General features: G+C 57.4%; 7 protein-coding genes across 7 annotated transcripts; 2 read left to right on the top strand and 5 right to left on the bottom strand.

The window, feature by feature from the left end:
- Positions 1 to 99: 99 nt before the first annotated feature.
- JN550_004797 (uncharacterized protein) lies at positions 100 to 1,562 on the top strand (the record flags this gene model as incomplete). Its single annotated transcript, XM_049316353.1, has 2 exons — positions 100 to 717; positions 771 to 1,562. 2 exons carry the CDS (start codon positions 100 to 102, stop codon positions 1,560 to 1,562), a joined length of 1,410 nt encoding a protein of 469 aa, XP_049173418.1.
- A 2,136-nt stretch (positions 1,563 to 3,698) lies between these two features.
- Positions 3,699 to 5,468, top strand: JN550_004798 (uncharacterized protein; the record flags this gene model as incomplete). The annotated part of the gene is made up of 4 exons (XM_049316354.1): positions 3,699 to 3,866; positions 4,004 to 4,220; positions 4,279 to 4,644; positions 4,777 to 5,468. 4 exons carry the CDS (start codon positions 3,699 to 3,701, stop codon positions 5,466 to 5,468), a joined length of 1,443 nt encoding a protein of 480 aa, XP_049173419.1.
- A 2,384-nt stretch (positions 5,469 to 7,852) lies between these two features.
- Positions 7,853 to 8,740, bottom strand: JN550_004799 (uncharacterized protein; the record flags this gene model as incomplete). The annotated part of the gene is made up of 1 exon (XM_049316355.1): positions 7,853 to 8,740. One exon carries the CDS (start codon positions 8,738 to 8,740, stop codon positions 7,853 to 7,855), a length of 888 nt encoding a protein of 295 aa, XP_049173420.1.
- A 1,538-nt stretch (positions 8,741 to 10,278) lies between these two features.
- On the bottom strand, positions 10,279 to 11,065 carry JN550_004800 (uncharacterized protein; the record flags this gene model as incomplete). The annotated part of the gene is made up of 3 exons (XM_049316356.1): positions 10,279 to 10,446; positions 10,594 to 10,720; positions 10,944 to 11,065. The coding sequence occupies 3 exons, from the start codon at positions 11,063 to 11,065 to the stop codon at positions 10,279 to 10,281; spliced, it is 417 nt and encodes a 138-aa protein (XP_049173421.1).
- Positions 11,066 to 12,455: 1,390 nt separating this feature from the next.
- On the bottom strand, positions 12,456 to 13,593 carry JN550_004801 (uncharacterized protein; the record flags this gene model as incomplete). The annotated part of the gene is made up of 4 exons (XM_049316357.1): positions 12,456 to 12,804; positions 12,896 to 13,033; positions 13,161 to 13,438; positions 13,540 to 13,593. 4 exons carry the CDS (start codon positions 13,591 to 13,593, stop codon positions 12,456 to 12,458), a joined length of 819 nt encoding a protein of 272 aa, XP_049173422.1.
- A 962-nt stretch (positions 13,594 to 14,555) lies between these two features.
- On the bottom strand, positions 14,556 to 15,794 carry JN550_004802 (uncharacterized protein; the record flags this gene model as incomplete). The annotated part of the gene is made up of 1 exon (XM_049316358.1): positions 14,556 to 15,794. One exon carries the CDS (start codon positions 15,792 to 15,794, stop codon positions 14,556 to 14,558), a length of 1,239 nt encoding a protein of 412 aa, XP_049173423.1.
- A 1,189-nt stretch (positions 15,795 to 16,983) lies between these two features.
- JN550_004803 (uncharacterized protein) lies at positions 16,984 to 19,206 on the bottom strand (the record flags this gene model as incomplete). Its single annotated transcript, XM_049316359.1, has 1 exon — positions 16,984 to 19,206. The coding sequence occupies one exon, from the start codon at positions 19,204 to 19,206 to the stop codon at positions 16,984 to 16,986; it is 2,223 nt and encodes a 740-aa protein (XP_049173424.1).
- Between the last annotated feature and the right edge of the window lie 556 nt (positions 19,207 to 19,762).

Below are 19,762 nucleotides of genomic sequence, written 5' to 3' on the forward strand. Positions count from 1 at the left end.
TGAGCACCATCATCGGCGACATTTGCACTTTGCAACCGTCCCTCAATACCAGGAGCACATCCTGATCCAGTGCAACATCCCGGGACTTTGGGCCAGACCATGTCAAAGTCACCCTCGTCGGAAATAATGAATATTACCAACGTGATGGACGAGAGAAAGGGTCAAGTTCCTACTGGCACGCCAGAGCACCACCATATGCATGTGCAGCAGCACCATGGTATGCCGCACTCGCACTCGCAGCTGATCGCCGCTATCGATCGCGCAAACTCGCCGCACGGATCGGAGAGCTCGCACTACTCGGCTCCGCGCAGCGGCGGCGCTCTGGAGGCGTTGAATGGAATGGGTAATGCCAGGCCTTATGGCTCTCCCAACTCCATGCAGGCTCCGTTGCCCATGCCGGATGCCAACATGACGCAGGGCATGATGATTCCCGGCATGCCACCCATGGCGCCTGCGAACCATTCTATGCCCATGTACAACACCCCGCCCAAGACCGAGAATGCTCCTCCCGTCAAGGCTTATCCGTGCAGCACTTGTGGCAAGTGTTTCGCCCGTCGAAGTGACCTGGCAAGACATGAGCGTATCCATAGCGGAGTGCGACCTCACGTCTGCGACTACCCCAAGTGTGGCAAGCAGTTCATCCAGCGCTCTGCCCTCACCGTTCACCAGCGAGTCCACACAGGCGAGAAGCCGCACATGTGTGAGCGATGTGGCAAGGTATGTAGCGCACGCTCATCGGCGACGGCCAATGTACTGACATATCTCGGCAGCCTTTCAGCGACAGCAGCTCCCTAGCACGACACCGTCGGATTCATTCGGGTAAGAGACCGTATAAATGCCCGTACGCGGACTGCCAGAAGACCTTCACGCGTCGCACCACACTTACTCGCCACCAAAACCACCATACCGGTACTGTTGAGGAGGCCGCCGCCGCTACGGCTGCAGCTTTGGCCGCTCAGGCAAGCAAGACTGCAGCCAGCCGCCAATCTCGCAGCGACGGTGATCCAGCTTCTAAGCATGCATCCCCGATGAACACCCCGTCGCCTGCCCACCGCCACATGTCCAACTCCCCGGTCCCTGACCTTTCTGGTAATGGGATGCGACAGAACGAATATTCTTACATGAACAACAACGGTGGCCCACTCCCAGCCCACCTCCGCACGGACGTGCACTCTCAGATCCCTACTTCGACCCCGACCTACACCACCGGCATGCGTCCTACGTCGCACCCCACAACGTTCCCGCCGCCCTCGACCTTGGAACCCCATGTTGAGCCGCACCAAACTGGTCCGGGAAGCGCGGGTGGTAGCCCCCACATGGGCAGTGTTGGCTGGGCATCGCCCTCTCACATGCCCTCGCCCACCCACAGCCAGAGTGGAAACGGCTATGTCTATCCGGACCCTGATCAGACTGCCTTCACCACTGGCGGTCTCGGCCAGATGGGCCAGATGTATTACGGCAGTGCTACTCAGATTCGGCGACCTCAGAGCACTGAGCCTGGTGTGAACTCGTTTGAGACCAAACAACGCCCGGCCGACATGTGGTCGACCCCTGCACAGTAGGACAGTGCATATGATATCGCTGCCAGTCAGGTCGTTGGCTTGCTTCGGCGATTTGACGTACCTGCGGACAGTCACTGAGCACATACCCCTCACCTCTTCCTTTTGTCCCTCGGCAATCGATAGATTTCCTTTGTGATTGAGAATCTTTTTTTGCGTGCGCAGTAGCTGAATACCCACAATGGCAAGGGGCATCTTTACCAGGCCTCGAGGCGGTTCGGAACGGCGTTCATGGGAAATATCGTCTTATTGGGTCTTGCTGCCAAAGACCTCCACTCCACCGAAAACAACTACACAACCAGCACTAATGTGCGGCGGGGACCGGCTTTCTTGCAAGTCCCACCACTTAATAATACGACGTCCGGGCTCGTGCCATATGGATGCTGGCAAAGCGAAGCAGGGCGACTACTTCGATTCTCTGCTTTTCTCTTTCGCATGAATGCTTTTGTTTCTAGACTGGAACGGCCTTGCAGCCCTGGCGACACAAAATTGCATGACGCTGGGTAGAGTGTCAGGACGGCAGGGGATCGCTTGCTTACCCTGCTCTGAGGTTGCGGGAGAGGGCGAGAAAAAGTCGTCGATCAATGATATGAAGGGGCAGTGGAAGCAGTGAGCACTGGATGCTGTGTGCTTGCTATAACTCGGGCGTGAATAAAATGAAAGTTGCAAAATGAGGTTTCCTGACCATTGTATTATTGTCTTGATCCCATCGGGAATATTTGACACGTGCAGTTGGATTGCTGAGCATCGAAGGTAATTAGAGCGAAGATATCCCATGCCTGTCTGAACAGCTTCTTTCGTCCCCTCTCTTAAGACGGACGCTGGATTCAGCTCACCAGATACACTACTGCATAGGCGTGTGTCTACAATATACATGAGGTTAAGTTGCACTCCTCAGAGTGAACGATCTACATGCACATGACACAAGCTCGGAGATTTGGCTCTTTCCCTCAGGACGGTGTGGTCTCAGCAAGCGGATGGATGGCGAATTTCCCTGTGGCAAGTCGGATCTCCAAACGGGTCTTGTTTGTAAGTGCTTTTCGAATGTTCTCTTTCGTCTCCGGGGAATGTAGGTATACCTTGCGATCGGCTCGCTACCATCTGCGGGATCACAAGCGCAAGATGAATTCTGTGCATCCGCGGTGCCTCCCAACGCCTCGGCCATCCAACCCACGTGGCCGGAAGGACGGAACCGAGACATTTCTGGCAACTAGGTTGAATTCTTGCATTCACCTCAGTCCTTTCCACGTTTCCGGCCACTAAACTCCTCAACATGGCCCGACCCAGACCCCATCCCATGCTCCGGCGCGCACCGTTTCTGAGCTCTGTACCCTTCGCGAAAGTGAGCGCGCAAGCCTTCCGACGTCATACCTCGTGCCGGCAGCAGCCGTGGCACAACGCGTCTGAGACATGAGCTCATGGCACTGAGGCCGAGACCTCAAACGGCTCTGCCAGTGGCCTCATAACAGCGCATGGGGGGTGCAAACGCGTGGCCAAGCTATCGGTGTGGCGTTTAGTGATGGAGCGAGAAGCTCCACCCCATGGCGGCATTGGCAGTTACCGAATGGCTGGCACCATGCTCAGCTCCAGGCACTACCGTGTTGGCTGACATGTCGCCCAAAAAGACCACCTGACTCTCTCGGCCGCTAGCCGCACGTGGCAGAACGGGATATGCATATCCAGATCCAGTTGAGCAGAAGCAGACCCCGGCACTCGCTGCTGTCATCGTGGGGACGCGGGCAGCTGGAGTGCAGCACCGGCTGTGGGTTCGACCCAGGCAAAACCAAGGGGGGGTTGCCGTGCGTCCGGCTACCAAGGGCCGCCGGCCTGACAAACCTTGCCGGTATGCCTGGCTGATCATATAATCAGAAATTCGCCATGGCATCGGACCTGCCAAGGAGGGTGTGTCAGCGCCCGTTACGCGCGCAACGCCCGGGTATTCGAATAGGCCATGCCAGGTCCACTGCCGGGGAGCCAACCTGCTCGTCGGGCAAGCAGTAGTGCCTCTTTAAACGGCCTCGATGAAGCAATTATGGCCTGATTCTGCGCCGCGCTCGACTAGTCGCCCCAAGGCTGCGACCTGACAAGACCAATCAAGGCCGGCCCTACCATTGTTGCCCTTCAAGCCGCAAAGTGGTGATGGGTGCCGACGGCGTTTTCCAGACCTCAAGCTGTGTGCCAGAATCGTACGACCAGCCTCTATCGCCCCAGCAGAGACACGCTAGCTGCAAACAGCTGTGGCTTATAGCTTCTCTCATGGGCAGTGGCTTTGGGGTGCAAACAAATCTGGGGCCTGTATCCGTTGGAGTTAGCAGTTCGCCATATGTCATTTCCCCTTTGGATGCCTGATCCCGCTTGACGTCAAATCCTTGCAGACAATCGTATCGTTCCTTTTGGACAGAACAGAGGCAGCTTCGACTCCTAATCGGGAAGACTGAGACAAGACCGAGGTCATTGGCGGCTATGCTACCGTCCTCCAGTGGAGTGGACATCGTGTTGAGCTGACTTTGCTCTCGATATCTGGAGCACGCGACATTGATTATTCGATCCAGTCCGTTCCCTTCCTGGAAGAGCTAGAAGAGCCAGAAGCGCCCTGGCTGGTTGGTGGCAAGGCCCTCCCTTACACGCCCGGGCCTGTGACGGACGACTATAAGACGTACTGTATGTAGTACGCTCACCATTTCTTTACCACTTCCTAGTCGGCAACGAAGTCGACAAGACCCAGAACGTACCAGGACACAAACATCGAAATCCCCTCCCACCGGCGAGGTGGATCTCCTCGCCTGTGGTGATTCAGTCGAGCAAGGGCATTCACCAATGGCGAGCATCCAAGATCTGCTCTCGGCAGAGGCTCAACCACCTTTGGCCTCTGCCCAGCTGAAAACAACTGATATATCGTCGTCCGATGGCACAAAGAGTCTTCATTTCACCATCGAGTTCATACTAGACACTATATGCCCTCACTGTTATATTGGGATACGCAACTTGAACACGGCTATCGACTTGTATAAGAAGCAACAACCACACGCAACTTTCGAGGTGACGTGTTCCCCAATAATCCTCAATCCTCGCGCAGGGCGTGCTGGTAGGTGCCGCGTTCTTTCATACCTCCCAGCCATAGTTAATCACTAGTCCGCGTGTGTTGCAGAGCAAAACTTCCCCGGCTATCCCCATCCCCCCTTTAGACGGCACCTGGACTGACAGATTCACCCCCCAGTTGATATAAAAGAAGACTACTACACAATACGGGGATTTGCACCCTCGACAATCGAAGAATGGACCCGGCAAGGTGCCGCAATAGGCATCAACTTCAACTGGCAAAATGGGAGAACAGGCAGCTCCCGTGACTCTCACAAGCTCCTGCGGCTAGCCCTTGAGTCGGCCCCGACGACGTACCGCAGTTCGTCCTTCACTCGGGCATTTGGACACAACAACGCAGCGGCCGTATCGTCTCAAGAGACTACAATGGTACAGAAGGCTCCGGGTGCTCGCGGCCCTGCCACCCAGATGCGTCTTCTTGAGTCTATATTCCGGGAATACTTTGAGAACGGTCACGATTTATCCGACCGCGCCTGGCTACAGTCTCTAGCCGCCTCCTTAACAGATTTGTCCGCGCCGGAAGTCCAAGCCTGCCTGGAGAGCGACGAGTGGGATGCTGCCATCGACCGCCTCAGCGACCGAAACCGCCAAGAGTTCAACGCCGTCCCGGTCTTCATCCTCCAGGGCCGCTTCGTCGCCGGCGGGTGGCAGAAGCCAGAGCTCTTCCTCGAGATCTTCGAGCGCATCAGAACAGAGGGGCCTGCTGCGCCCGGAGGCATGCTCAGTGTCCCTGGCGGGGGGTGGTGGCTCCCCGGGGGCGTGTTCAGGACGGCCGGATCTGCTCCTGGGAACGTGCATGCCGCGGCCTGAGAGGACCGCCGTCGCGCTCGCCAAGCGACAATCTGCATGTCCTCCGCTCCTCCGCCGGGCTTTCCCTTACCCGCCCCTTTGACGCATCAAAGTGTCAGCGATATTGATGCTGTCCGAACGTGCAGCCAACGAAACAACAGCGGAATAATGGCAGGTTCGGGGTGGATGATTACTGATCGCGCATCTTTCTTGCATATGCATGCCACGACAGGATACGACAGGATACGACAGGATACGACATAATCAAGAAATCCTTTCCCCCGTTGCAATGGAGGGAGGCATGGGCAAATTGCGAAGAAAGTTGAGATGTGACGAAAAACAACCGAAAAAAGAACCTGACGTCGATCTTTTTTTTCCCGCCCTTCTATACGTACGTACAGTATGCGGCGCCGGGGACGCCTGCATGACGCAGAGCGATGGATATGGCCCAACGGCTTCCACCCTCAAACGGCGCATTGCAAGTGGGTCGAAGCTGTTGAGTAATCAGTCCGATCAGGCACGCCGCAGCCAGCTGCGCAATCTAATGCAGTCCCAGCCTGCAGCTTTTGATTAGCGATGCGTCTGCGTATATCAACGGGGATGGTTTATACGAGTCGAATTGGCTAGCGCCAAGAAGTGAGAGTTTCCTAGGCTGGGTTCGCCAAGGCAGCACTGATCATATAGAATGACCCATAATAAGAACCTCACATAGTTCATTATATGAAAAGCCGCACAGTGTATAGGGCGCGCAATATAGTCGGCACGGCCGAGTGGGTGGGGGCAACATGGAGCCTGCGGGGTGTATGCAGTTCGTATAAGGCATGTGAAAACCGTATACTTGTACCACCTATAAGCGAAGTGAGTGAGTGGTAGCACCGCCTATGTAGTCAAGGTAGGATTCCGCCTGACACAAGAGCCGTCTCCACGTCTCGTTTCTCTCCAGGGGAGGCGAGAGAGCACCAATCAGCTTTCTTCTCGCCATGCTTGTGGCTCAAGCGAAGCTTGGCGGGAACCACTCCCCCGTCGATTCACTCACTGGGGGCCGGGTCATGTCCTCTCACTGCTGTGAGAGGCTGCGTATAGAGAAAATCAATACGGAATGTAGATGGTCGTGACCCCCATCCACGGCACGACGCGCCGGCCCCCCACGGGTAGGCCACTGCGTGCGGACTATCTGGAGTCCAGTCTAGCCTCACAAGACGCATTGTATCTTCTCACGCAAGGGAGAGAGACGGGACCGCAGAAATGCGTAGGCCAAGAGACGCGGGATCTTCACCGTTCTCTGTTCTCCTTCTTTCTTTCTTTCTTTCTTTCTTTCTTCCTGCGTTCCCTCTGACCCACCATGCCCAGGATGGATGGAGTCCAGGGAGAGGCAGGCAGGCAGACAGGCAGTCTATGACGAGAAATGACATGACCTGGCAACGCACTTTGGCCACGCTTGCTCTGAGGGAAACGAAGAACGAAGCCGGGCGTCGCATTGCTCGTTTCTTTTTCCTCGGGTTTTATGTCCCCCGTTGTAAGAGCCGCACGAGGCTTGCCGCGCCCTGGCGAGGCGGTGGACGGGCCGAGGTATCCGGTAACCACGGCGCCTGGAGCCATTTACATGTTTCTATGTAGGCAGATGGACCTCGTGATAAGGAGTTTCCGATGGCGGGCCTGGAATTGGAAGGGGCGGGTTTCTGTTCACTGCTCTGGAAGGTCGACCTGAGAAGGAGGAAGACGGTGGTACCCCAAAGGGACCATGACCACGTCTTGGAATGATGTCACTCCCACTAATGAAACTGATGAAAAGTACCAGGCATACTTCGCCGGTCTGGTCTCAAAAAGGGATGTATCAATACAAAATCTATTGGTATCTTCTGCGTCATTCTGCCTGCCACGAGCGTTCCCGCCGTTCCCTAGAAAGAAGGGCTGCGGGCACGGGGTTTCTCGTTGCGTAGTATCAAATCACTAAGTTTTTCGCTTCTTCCTGTTTATGCTGTTTTGTCCCATGCTCCTCCCCTGAACGCCGAATGACTCTCTGAAAAGACGATGTAGCCTCGTGTCTGAGCCTCGATGAGACATCTTGAGTGGGTTGGGTGGTAGAGAGTTCTCTCGAGGCAGTGAGGACAACAAATCCCATCTCCAACACACACCCTTGGCATGTGAGGCTTCGCCTTCTTCTTTTCCACCCTGCTAACCTCCTGAGCCTTGTTCCATAAAACGCCTGACATGCACTGGACGACGGATATCGTCCCCCTCTTCTAGAAAATACAAACACATGACTTGAGGTGATCTTTGGCTGGCCATCGGGAATGCACAAACTGGGCCCCGCTCGGCATTGAGGGCTTCCAGCTGTTGCAGACCATAGATCACGTAATAAAAATAATAAAAACACGGAATATCGTAAATGGCCCCCCCCCGGCTCAACCCCTCTTCATGTGGCTGTAGTCCTGGAGAATGTGCTTCATGTGCTCGTTGGTCTGCTTCTTGCTGGTGCGGTTGACGCGCTTCTTCTGCTTCTTCTCGGTGGCCGTGGTCTTTGTCTTGAGGCGGGGGTCGTCGCTGGTGGGCTTCTGGCCGACGGCGGTCAGGCGGCGCACCATGTCGTCGACGTCGGGCAGCTTGACCTTGCGCCACATGGCGCGGAACTCGGGGTCGACGTGGTGGAAGAGGGCGGGCTGGTCGAGCCAGATGTGGGTGGCGCGGTTGTCCTTGCGGGTGCGGACGACGAGCACCTTGTGGGTGCGCTCGAGCTCGTCGATGGCCTTGTCGCAGTCGGGCCAGCCGTCCTTGAGGTCCTTGACCTCGAGCTTGCTGGCGTCGGTCTTGCGCTGCAGGTAGTCGAGCAGCGTCGTCTTGGAGTTGACGCCGGGGATCTTGGCGCGGAACTCGTACTTGCCCGTCCGCCACGCGGGGATGCCCCGGTCCTTCTCCTCCTTGGCCCGCGGGCTGGAGATGTAGGTGACCTGGTTGTGGTCCTGCAGGCCCTTGGCGAAGGCCTTCTGGTAGCCCTCGGGCCGGTGCTGGAGCGTCAGGTGGTCGAGGATCTCCTGGAGGGTCTTGGCGGCGCCCTTGGACTTGAGGAACTCGACGGCGTAGACCTTCTGCGTGCGGTCGTCGGCGCCGTAGTTCTGGACGGCGGCGGCCATGGCGGCGGGCGTGGGGGTGGACCCGCGGGTGAAGTCGATGGCGCCGTCGCGCTTCTGCTTCTTGGACGGGGTGCCGCCGTGCGAGGTGTTGGAGGCGTTGGAGGGCGAGGGCGAAGGAGGCGCCAGCGCGCGCTTTGCGCCGACGATGGACTTGGAGGCCATGGTTGCTTGTGGTGACACAGCGATGGGGACGGCGAGGGCGGCGGCGGCGTTGACTTCCAAGTGAAAAGGGAAGCGAACGGGGTCGAAGTAAGCTTCTCTCTCGGCAGGGCTCGAGCGACACGGCGCAGGAAAAAGGTCGGGACGGTTGGGAGCCGGCGCTTTCCACAAGGCTTAGTCGCAGGCTGGGGGCGTCGTCTTCATCAAGGGTGAGTGCTGGGCGAAGAAGCACAAAGGCGACGACTGGATGAAGGAACGAATGAACGGATGGATGAATGAGTGACGGGAGTCAATGGGCCGGAATGAACAATCCCCCGGCTCGGCCCCCCAGTGGAGCCTGCCTGCCGATGGTCCGTGCACAGGGTCCCGTGGGGAGAGTCGACGATGAGTGTCAGTATCTACAGGCTGTAAGTTAGTTAGTCGATAACTTAAAACTCGCCATAGGAGGAGCTTCACTACTGCCGCAATCAATCTACGTGCTCCTCCAGACATCTGGAAACATCCTCCCGTGTCTCGTCGGGGCATTGAGCATCCAATCAGCAGATACGACGCCGGGTGATGCCAGTGGACTGCGCAAGCTGAGGCACGACGCACGGTACCTCAGTATCTTGTTGAGATGCTAGTCTGACTCGTCGGAGACCCTCTGCGAAAAGTATCATCGAGGGTTTGGATGCATGTGCCAATGCAGGTACCGACCGTTATACGTCAGGCCTAGACAAAAAGCTTTTGCGGTTTATGGATCTAGTATAGAATACGACGACCTCTCACGTAGCTGGCGACCACTCTTCAAGGTAGACAGACTGCCGAGCACGTAGAGGCTGGGGCCTATATGATCACATGTGATAACACGCAGATCAACTCGGTGAAAATACAGCCACGCCAACGCAATTGTTTCGCTACCTGCCATGATCCAAGGTAACCGAGCCCGAAGAGCAGGATGACGACAAGCGTCTTCTTCTCATGTATTTTTTGAAATTAATACACTGTTGAGAGGTAATGAATGATTAGCCTCGGCTGCCACATGTTATCAACGTCTGAGCATAAAATTCAAGAGAGACAGGCAGACACATCCAGCCGACCAGCCCGCCCATCATAGCCATTGCATCCGAAAGGGCCAAATCAACGCCAGGCATGAAACAAGACTGTCGAGAGACATATCAATCCAAATCCAGTAAAATCCAGTACACATATCACAAATACCAGCACACATAGCCATGGAGACAATTCCAGAATGGCACGAGTAGAATACCGCATCAAGTGGATTGCCAACAAGGCACGGTAGACAGTCTATTAAAAGTCAATAACAAGGGGGCTATAAAAAAGAGTTCTTCTTCTTGTTCAACCCATGAATTCCAGAGATGAATCCCACCAGCTCAGAGACAAGACCGATGCCTGTTGAAAAGGCCACCTCCGAAACTTTCTCTGGCTCTCGGGCGTCGGATGCTTCCCCCTTCATCCCTCTCCATATATGGCCGCGAACCTCGATCAAAAATTTTGTCCATTAACTAAAAAACAACAAAAAAGGTCGTCAAGGCCCGTGTCTAAGCCTTGGTGGCCTGCTGCTGCTGCTGCAGGTACTGGTAGGCGCCGAAGGCGACCAGGCCGCCGATGAAGACAACGGCATAGGCGGCAGTGCCGAGGCCGGCCGAGCTGGTGTTGGCCGTGGGCGATAACGAGGGCTGGCTGGCCTTGGGGTTGGGGTCGCCGGGCTGTACGGAGGGAGACCGTGTTAGTGATGTTGCTGCCAGGGGGAGGGTAGGTGATGCCGCTCCTGCCCGACAGGAGCAAAAGCAGTCCGCCGGAGGTCACGGAGAGGAACAAAAGGGGTGGTTTAGGCAAAGGGGGAAACCGCGTACCTGGCGCTTCAGGTCACCGACGAGCAGCTGCTCCAGCGTCTCTCTCGCCTCGTCGCTGTGGCCGACATCCTCGAAAGCCTCCGTCGCGTCCTGGCCACCGACATCGAGCAGGACCTCCTCACCACCGCTGTTGATTGGCAAAAACAGATGTCAGCACTCTACTCAACTGAGAGGGTTCGGCCGGCCGGGCCAGTCGCGGAATCGCCGGAATCGCTTATCAGCCGCCTCCGGGCGGGTATGGCCGAAAGGGGGGTGAGCGGAGGTGGAAGGGGGACCTCGGTCGCATAGGACCGGGCGTCACGGGTGCGATGCGACGAGAGATAGGGTGTGAGAGAATGCGTGTGACTTACGGGTGCTCGTCGACGAACTTGGTGGCGTCGTAGATCTTGTCGTGGATGACCATGTACAGGTCCTTCTTGGTGTTGTGCTCGGCAACGTCCTGGTAGGTGAACTCCTTGGGTGCGGTGGCCATTTTGACGGTCTGTGTCGAAGGAAATCTTTTTTTGGGAGCTTCTTCTTCTTTCAAGGGGGCACTGGGAACTGGCACAGCAGCGAGAGAAATAAACACAATGCGATGCGGCGGCGGCAACAAGGAACAACGACGATGGCGGAAGAGAGAGGGAGAGGGAGAGAGAGAGAGAGAGAAGAGAGACGATTCGCGAACGGTGCTGTTGGAGCAGAATTGCGAAATAGCTTTTGCTGGTCCGGCCGGGGGGCGTGGTCCCAGGGAAAATGCAGAGGTTCCGCTGTGCTGATAGGCAGGATGGTACGGCCTGGGGGCCTAGGGGCCTGGGAGGATGCGCCTGGCAGGGGGGCGTGTCCCTTGGGCCCTCTTCAGCGCCAATCTCCCGAACTTTCCTCAACTGATGTGGCCTTGCGCCAGCGAATCGGAGCGCCGCTAATTGTCTTGCCGGCCTTCTGTGTGAACGGCGGGTTCAATTCTGGCTTGGCCCGCCCCCTGGCCACCTGGGTCCTCAACAGTGCGGGGGGGCCTGAGGACCGCCTTTTCCCTGCTAAAGCTACAGTATCCAGTATCCAGCATCCAGTATCCGCTGACCTAACTAACTACCTATCTGACTCTGGAGGTCTGACTCTGCTCTGCCTGGGAGGAGTTGGTAGTTACAGTGGTGCTAGTGGTCTTGTGGTGATGATGGCAATGGCTCACGGCAAGCAGTGGGCACTCACTCCCCCTGGCCTCCGGCACTCGAAGCAGCAAGAACACCAGCCCTGGGCAATCATGTTCACTTCCCGTAGTGTTAGCCCGAGGTTACGCACACCCACCCAGCCTGCCAGCCCAGGACCCTGAAGTCGGGGTGTCGGGGTCTTAATGACGGTCCTTCCTTGGGATTCCACGGCTTCGACGGCATGGCTTGTTTAAACTTTCAGCTCATGCGCTGCGGAGTATCTGCCCTTTTACCGAGCCCCAGCCCGTAGCTTGGGTCTTATGCAGAAAACCCCCCCTCAGGAGCGGTCTGAGTGGCTTCCTGGAACATCGTCCGATGACTTAAGCCGCCTTCCGATTCCGAACCCCCGATGGGGGTCCGGAGGATTTATACGGTAACGCAGCGGTCAGATCCATGTCTCTTATCACTGTGCCTGTGACGCAGTAACAATTCGCCGTGCGGTAGAAACAGCTACATGCAGTGCAGCGTGCATTAGCACTGTCTCCTTTTTTGTTGTATACTGGCCGCCCAGGAGCCTTGCATTTATAGCTTGTTTCTAACCTCTCGCTCGTCTACAACCAAGTAACAACGATCACCACCACCACCATCATCATTGCTATACGACGCAACGACTCTGGTGCAGGATTCTACCCCCTTCGTAGATACCCATTTCAACAGAAGATCAAGAGACTTCTTCGTCTATCTCCTCGAGCTGCCGCCACCAATGTCCTGCCCCACCCGGTAGCTGGCCACCTTGTCCCACTCGATCTTCTGTCTCGTCACGGGCAGCTGTCGCCGGAGCCCCTTGAATGCGCCCTCGCTCAGGCTCGTGAAGCCCCGGTTCAGCTCCTCCTGGTACTTCCTCTCGCCCGCCCCGATCTCCTTGGCGATGCCGGCGCCCGAGCCCGACGAGACCGAGGCCGAGACGGCCTTGTTGGTCAGGAGCCGCACGTTGCCGTCCTCGTAGTAGTGCACGTCCACCTTGATGCTGCCCTCCAGGCTGCCCGACGCCGGGTCGAAGATGTAGAGAGACCGCCATCGTCCGTTCCTGCGGCAGGCAGACAGTCAGTCAGCCAGTCCCGTGCCCTCAGCCTTTCCTCAAAAAACCCCCGGAGCGTAACAAATTGAGTCCGACCTACCAGAAGTTGTTGGGGCTGTACTTGTTGGACACGATTATGACGGCCACCTTGGAGTCGTTCTCGATCGGATAGGCGCCATACGCGGCATTCGGGTAGTGCTCCTTGACGTATGTAGACAGGCTCTTGAGTGTAGATTTCCTGCATGTGCTCCAGTATCAGCATATCTCCATGTTGAAATGCTACTCCGCTTGAACCCCATTGCTCTCCCATATGCCCAAGCAATTGTACACAATATCTCCGAAAAAGGGGGGGAAGGAAGCCTTACACCAGGTCGGCCTGTGCGCCCTCGAGGGCGTGGCTCTGCACGCCGCTGGCCTTCTGCGTCGTGTGGTCAAAGTCGAACGAGCTCGAGCTCTCGACGTCGTAGTACCGGCCGCCGCCCAGCGCGCTGTGCGAGCTGATGATGACGGGCTGACTGCCGCCGGGCAGCTTGACCGTCGCGAACTGCTCCTCGTTGTACTTCTCGAACGCCGGCGCCAGCTTCGACACCAGGCCCGGGTCCGACACCGTCAGGGACTTGATGTCGGCGATCACATCTGCCAGCTGCACGCGAGGGACGGAACACCAGTGTTAGCAGCCTGAATCCCAACGGTGCGTCCGCGGCGGGCGGGAGTCCGAATGAGGAGGGACGACACTGAGCTTACCTCGCCGGGAGGGGCGCCTTCCACGAAGGACTCGACGGTCGCGAGGTTCGACATTGGCGGGGAAATGGGCCTGCCGCTGGTTGTGTGTTCGGGTACAAGGGGGTATCTCGCTAGGTTGGGAGCAGCCTCTGGGGCGGGCCGTCGTCGAGATCTGGTTTGGATGTATGAGGTTGAGGTCCGTTTGGCGTCCGTCTGGACCCAAGGAGCTAGAGGCGGAACGCGGGGCAGAGTGGGCTGCCCCTGTCTCGGAAACGCCAAGAGTCGAGGTGCGGAATGCTGCGCAACACAACTGCAGCTTACACAGTAATGTACATCTGAGATACATTGTCTCTGCCGTTGTACAAGAACCCGACGGTCAGTGTCTGAGTCACGAATTCTTTGATAGAAACACTCACGGTAATCTCCACTTTTCACCCAGGCATGACCTAGGCCTCTTCAGTGCCTGAGTTCTGATCCAGGACTAGCAACGATTTCAGTTGGTTTATGTGACAAAGGACAGCTTATCGACTCTATATGTAATAGCAATTCTTAACATGTTTATAAGTAGAAAGGCTAGTTTAATTTGAGCATTTGGGAGCCAGTTTTCTCGACTCTAAAGACCATGAAGCAGCGTCCGAGTCGCTCTCCAAGCAGTACCCCTTACCACGTCCAATATTGGCTTAACCTGCCTTGCAAGCTATACACGCACAAGGAACAAGTACGAATAATAGTATTAGCTCAGTAATTTAGAAATTGAGCGCCATCAAGCGTAGTTATGTCTACTTCCGTATCCATCTACTTGTAATGCAGTGAGCCCTGCGGGTCGGCACCCTGCCATGTTCTCGAAATCCGATCCCAGTCGGGTCTATGTTCTAAACCAAAATGCTTGTACTTATACTCATGCTGATGCCATAGTCCACAACCATTCCCAGCCACTCCCATATTGGATGATTATCACTTCTGCCCATCACCTGCAAACCTCAGACCTAGCTCAGCTGCCCGGACTCCATTGCCCGTGCCTAACAATTATCACACCATCACCAGCTCATCAGACCCTTGCTGCGATCGAACCCGCCCCTCAGCTGCGTGTCGGGCTTGACCACCTTGCCCTGGAGCACCGTGTACTTGACCAGGTTCTCGCAGTCCTCGGGCTTGACGCGGGCGAGCCAGATGCACTGCGCTGCACCGACATCCTCTTCCTCCACTTCCTCCTTGCCCTCGTCATCTTTCTCCTCGCCCTTCTCCCCCCTCCTCACGGGCCTCAGCTCCTCGCCCGGCGGCAGCGCCGCGCGCACCACGCCGTCGACCCCGAAGGCGTCGGGCCGCCGGTACACCATGACGTTGGCCGAGTACTTGTGGCCGCCGACGTGGCTGATGAAGTAGACGGCGACGCCGCCGGGCCGCTCGTCGTCCAGGTCGCGGAACAGGCCCAGCGGGCGCAGGTGGCGCTCGAGCTCCTTGCGCAGCAGCGGCGCGCTCTGCCCGCACCGCGCGTCGCGCGTCTTCTGCGAGCACAGCAGGACCAGCGCCGCGTGCGGGCAGGGCCGCGTCAGCAGGTGCGCGCGGTCCGGCAGCACGGGCGCGATGGTGGGTGGCAGCGGCGGCGGTGAGGGTGGTGCTGCTGCTGCCGCCGCCGCCGCCGCCGCCGCCGCCAGCGGGCTGGTGTTGGTCGGCCCGTCGCCGAGCCAGCGCACCAGGGCGGGCACGTCGGGCGGGCGGACGGCCTCGACCAGGCGGAAGGCCGGCAGGACCAGCACGGTGGTGGGCTCGGCGTAGTCGCCGGGGGCGGCGTGGCCGGGGAGGGGGATGTTGGAGGCGGACAGCATGAGGCGGCCGTTGGCGGGCTTTGCGGCGGCGGCGCCGAAGGCCTGCATGAGGCTGCCCTTCTCGTCCTCGACGTCGCGCACCCAGTCCGTCTTGCCCGTCGCCACCAGCACGTGCGTGCTCCAGCCCTTGACGTGGCCGTACAGCACGTCGGCCGTCTCGGTCTTGAACCCGCGCGGGTACGACACGTGGCAGCTCTCGCAGTCGTGCGTGCAGTCGTCGCCGTCGACCGCCGGGTCCGTGGCCGGGAACAGCTCCGTCGCCAGCTTCGCCGTGCCGCCACCGCCGTCCGCCCGCTCGTTCTGCGGCGTCCCGCCGGCCGAGGGCGTGCCCAGCGGCGTGACCAGCCGCTTGGCGCTGTCGACCAGGGACCGGAAGCCCAGTGCCATTCTCTGCTTTGCTGGGGGTGTGGGGGCTGGGCGTGAGGTTGGTTTGGTGTGTTGATGCGGCATGGTGGGACGGACGGACAGGAGCCCGATTAATAATTATCCAACTAGCCGTCGATCCGGGGTTCCCGCTTATCTGATCCGAAGGGGAAGCTCGGCCGACCCGCCTTGGGGAGTGCGCTTTCCGGGCAGGCAAGTGGGGGGAAGTGCTCCGGTTGCTTTGGAGCCCGTGGAAACCACCACGTCTCGTCGACTGGCTGAAATATAGGCTTTGGAGAGGTGATGCGGAGAGAATTCTCGATGTGGATTTGGCGCTTCTTATTATTGTCGTATGGGGTGAGAATCCTACTCCTGGTCGTAGCTGCGCCGGGTTGCATACGCCTTTAGGCAGCTATGTAGTTGTGCGGCTGTTCGATCTGTGCTTTTCCTGACGCGTGTCAATCGCCTATTGTTGAATGAACATTGCATGGCAGCAGTTAGTTTACAGAATAGATTGCGAATCCTTTCAAATATGAGGGAAGTTCAACCCTTGTTTCGGGCATTGAACTCGCATCCTCTTGCCTACCTTAACCCCGAGCCAAGTTGCATCAACTCGGAGAAGTCAGCCGGACCCGGTCGGTGATTCGGCTCTCTGAGATCTCGGAATTTGGAAACACAAGCCAGCCCCAACCAACTGTTCGACTGAAAATGTCAAAGTCAAAGTAAACAATTTGCTGATGATAGCTAATCTGATCTTTCCTGTGCTTTAGAGACAGGAACTCGGATGAGTAAGGTGCGACAGGTTTAGCAATCGACTTTAGATGCTTCTACTCCGTCTGTATAGTACCTTGGCTCAGTACCACTCCTCAGGCCGGCTGTGGGGACGTCGGCCAATTGGTCTAAGTTGAGTGGTCAACACCCCCTGCCAAGATTCTGAAGTTCAACTATTAGCACGTCACGCTGAGTGACCGCAAGCGACGGCTGGAAATGTTGAGTTACACCAAGCACTACATCTCATTTATACTCAGTCGCACAAGAATATATAGTCTCTCAATGCTGTATGTTCAATATATCCCGCTAAAGCCCCGGAGGCGCGCTCGTATTCCTATTAAGCCGTTAGGCATGTGAAAGATCCGTGCCCGTGAAAGCATGACCAAATTAAGATCTAACCAAGTAAACAACATCAAGATGCCAAGCCCCAGCAGACTTTGACTGGGTATATTCGCTCTTCGCCCCCTTTCTTTGTCGGGTGGATCTATTACAGGACCTTGCTCATTTACTCGGTCTTGTCCGACTCCGCATCGCTAAAGTGTCCTCCGCTCTTCCGCCTCCTCATCTGACCCCTCTCCTGCATGGCCTGTCTAATCTTGCTGGTGGCTTCGTCGAAACCTTCTTTCGAGTCCAGGCTGGTGAAGCCGCTGACGGGGAAGCCCGCCGAGCCAAAGCCGCCGCCGCTCGAGCTGCTGCGACTCCGGCTTCGGGACGGCGGCCTGGTAGCAAACATCTGGATGGCGCCGATGTTGGAGAACGACTCGTTACGGGGGATCGCCCGACTCGACGCTGTCGTGTTCTTACGCGACAGCATGGGAGGAGATCCAGGCGACCCGGGCTCGAGGTCTGAGATGCTCGTGTCGCCACCAGGGAACGCGGGATCCTTGACCAGACGCGAGCGCTCAAAGTCGTCGTACATGTCTGGGCCAAGATCGTTGATAACCGTTACGACTTCGTTGGCAAGCCCCACACGTCTTTCGCGTAGCCTCTGCATGTTGTAGCTGGACGTCGGGCTCAGGCACAAAACGAGAGGTCGCAACGACTTGGCGATATCCATGCCAATCTCGCCAAAGCGGAGAGCAGCGAAGGTGATGGCTGGGAAGACAATCCAGCCGATGGGGAAGATGATCCAGGACGGCAGCCACTCCGGCGCGTAGCCCCAAGCACGAGTGTAGGCCAGGATTATGCAGTAGAAATTGTAGAGAATAGGGGCGAATCCCATGGCGACCATGATCTTCCAGGTCGCCATAACGTCTCGGCCGGCGATCTTGACGGATGATCCGGCAAGCGCGGTCTTGGCCTTTTGAATGCTAATGTACTTGGTCACGATGAAAACGGGCGCGAAGAGGACTAAGCCCGGGATCACGCCGATCGACAGTACGGCCAGCTTGACCAACCGGATCAAGAGTAGGACGACGACCGTGGGCAAAGACCTCTTCCCAGAATCGACTTGGTGGTCCTTGATGTTGAGGTAGCGGAGCTGCTTGTTGTACTCTTTGATATGGTCTAGCAGGTTGATGATACGGGGATCATCCTTGAACTTGGAGAAGCCCCTAGACAGCTTCCTGTTGAGCTCCACAACATGCGTAAGCGGGAGCTTCTTTCCCGTCATGTACAGCCGCCTGGCGGTCTGGATGCACATGAGAGTATCGTAATCGGGCGAGGATACAGTGACCGAGTTCAGGGACACTGTGCACATGTCCAAGAGCCTTCCGATAGCCTCCCTGCGCTCATTATTCTGATACTTGGTGACGAGCTCGGACGGAACCTCGAAGGGCTGGCCAAACTCGACAACAGCTCTCGAACGGAATTTGTGGGCGTGAAAGTAGTTCATGCCAACCGGCACAATCGTGAGTCCGCAATCAGGATCCTGTGCGAGCGTTCCGAGAGCCATGATAGCCACACCCGCCTTCAATGGGAGCAATTCCGTTCGGTCGTGACTTCCACCCTCGGGGAAGATACCGACACAACCTCCGGAGGCGAGCCGGTCGAATACGGCCTGGTAGACCTGGGTCTGATCGATGTGCGGGGCCAGTTTGAACTTGGTGCCCTGATATCCTTCCTTGGAGCCTTTGACGTCCCTGTTTGCGAGCTTGCCGTCCGGGCCAATGTCATCGCGCCCCGTCAGTTGCTGCATCGGAACCTTGCCCGAGAAGGCCCGCTTCGTGCGGATCTCCTCGGGGCCTACGATCTCTGCGATATCGACACTCGACCCCGATTGGCCCTTGACGGAGGGCAGGAAGATCATGCCGCCAACCTCTGCCTCCTTCTCAAAGTCTGTGCCGATCCCGCGGATGATGTTGGGGTTGTTGATCGGGTCTGGCATATAGATCATGCCCTTGGCGGCCTTTGCAGAGTCCTGAGCCCGGCCGACGGGAACAGAGCCGGTCTGGCGCGAGCCCCATCCTACGAAGCCGTGGACGGATTTCTGGGCAATCAGGAGGGAGACACGCCGCTGGGCCTCGGTGCGCAAGGTCCGCTGGAGGGTGATGCCGTCGACGAACTGGTTGTGGTGCGGCGCGGCGATGAAGAGCACGGGACCCTTCTTGGGGACGTACCAGGCGCCTCGGTGCGAGACTTCGCGGAAGAAGAGGTCGATGATGATGGACATGACCCAGCCGAAGGCGTCATACTTCCAGTTGCTCATGGGGTACAGCTCCTTCCCAGGCTTTTTCATGCGGCTGTCGGGAGCCATCTCCTGCTGCTTCTTGGACTTGACCTCGGACATGGCGGGCGGTTGCGGCTCGAGGCTGCTGAGGCAATCGTCGCGGGATGGTGAGAAGACTTATGTAGTGGGAGAGGGTTTTATGTTAGACTTGGTGCCATGCAGATGTAGGTTCGATCGCCCGGGCCGTGGTCTCTGTGTGTCTCTTCGGATGGTACGGGTGACGGCGTCGTGCTTCTTGGTACACCTTTGTCTGAAAGATAGCAGTGGACAGTATTTTCCAACTGAAAAAAAGCTGTGCCTAGGTCGCAGAAGGACAGCGCAGTCGAGCCCAAAAAATGCGCCGCGGAGCTGCGACAGTTATATGGCTCGGGTATTTCGGTGGACGACCAACCACGGGCGTTTACCGGCGAGGAGGGGGAGATTCCTGGGCAGTAGGGCGGTTCGAGTTTCTAGGAAAACCTCAGGCGGTTCCAGTGGCTTTGCGAGCAATGGCGTGCACGGCTGCCTTTCCTTTCATGCGGGAAAACTGTCAGAGCAGACAGGAACAAGACGTTATACGGGCGGCGTCATTGCCTGAAATGTTGGAGAAGGGAAGAGAAAGGCGCGCGCCGCTGGC

The sequence above is a fragment of the Neoarthrinium moseri genome (genome assembly GCF_022829205.1).
Source record: "Neoarthrinium moseri strain CBS 164.80 chromosome Unknown scaffold13_Wmoseri_CBS_16480, whole genome shotgun sequence".
Taxonomy (NCBI): Eukaryota; Fungi; Ascomycota; class Sordariomycetes; order Amphisphaeriales; family Apiosporaceae; genus Neoarthrinium; species Neoarthrinium moseri.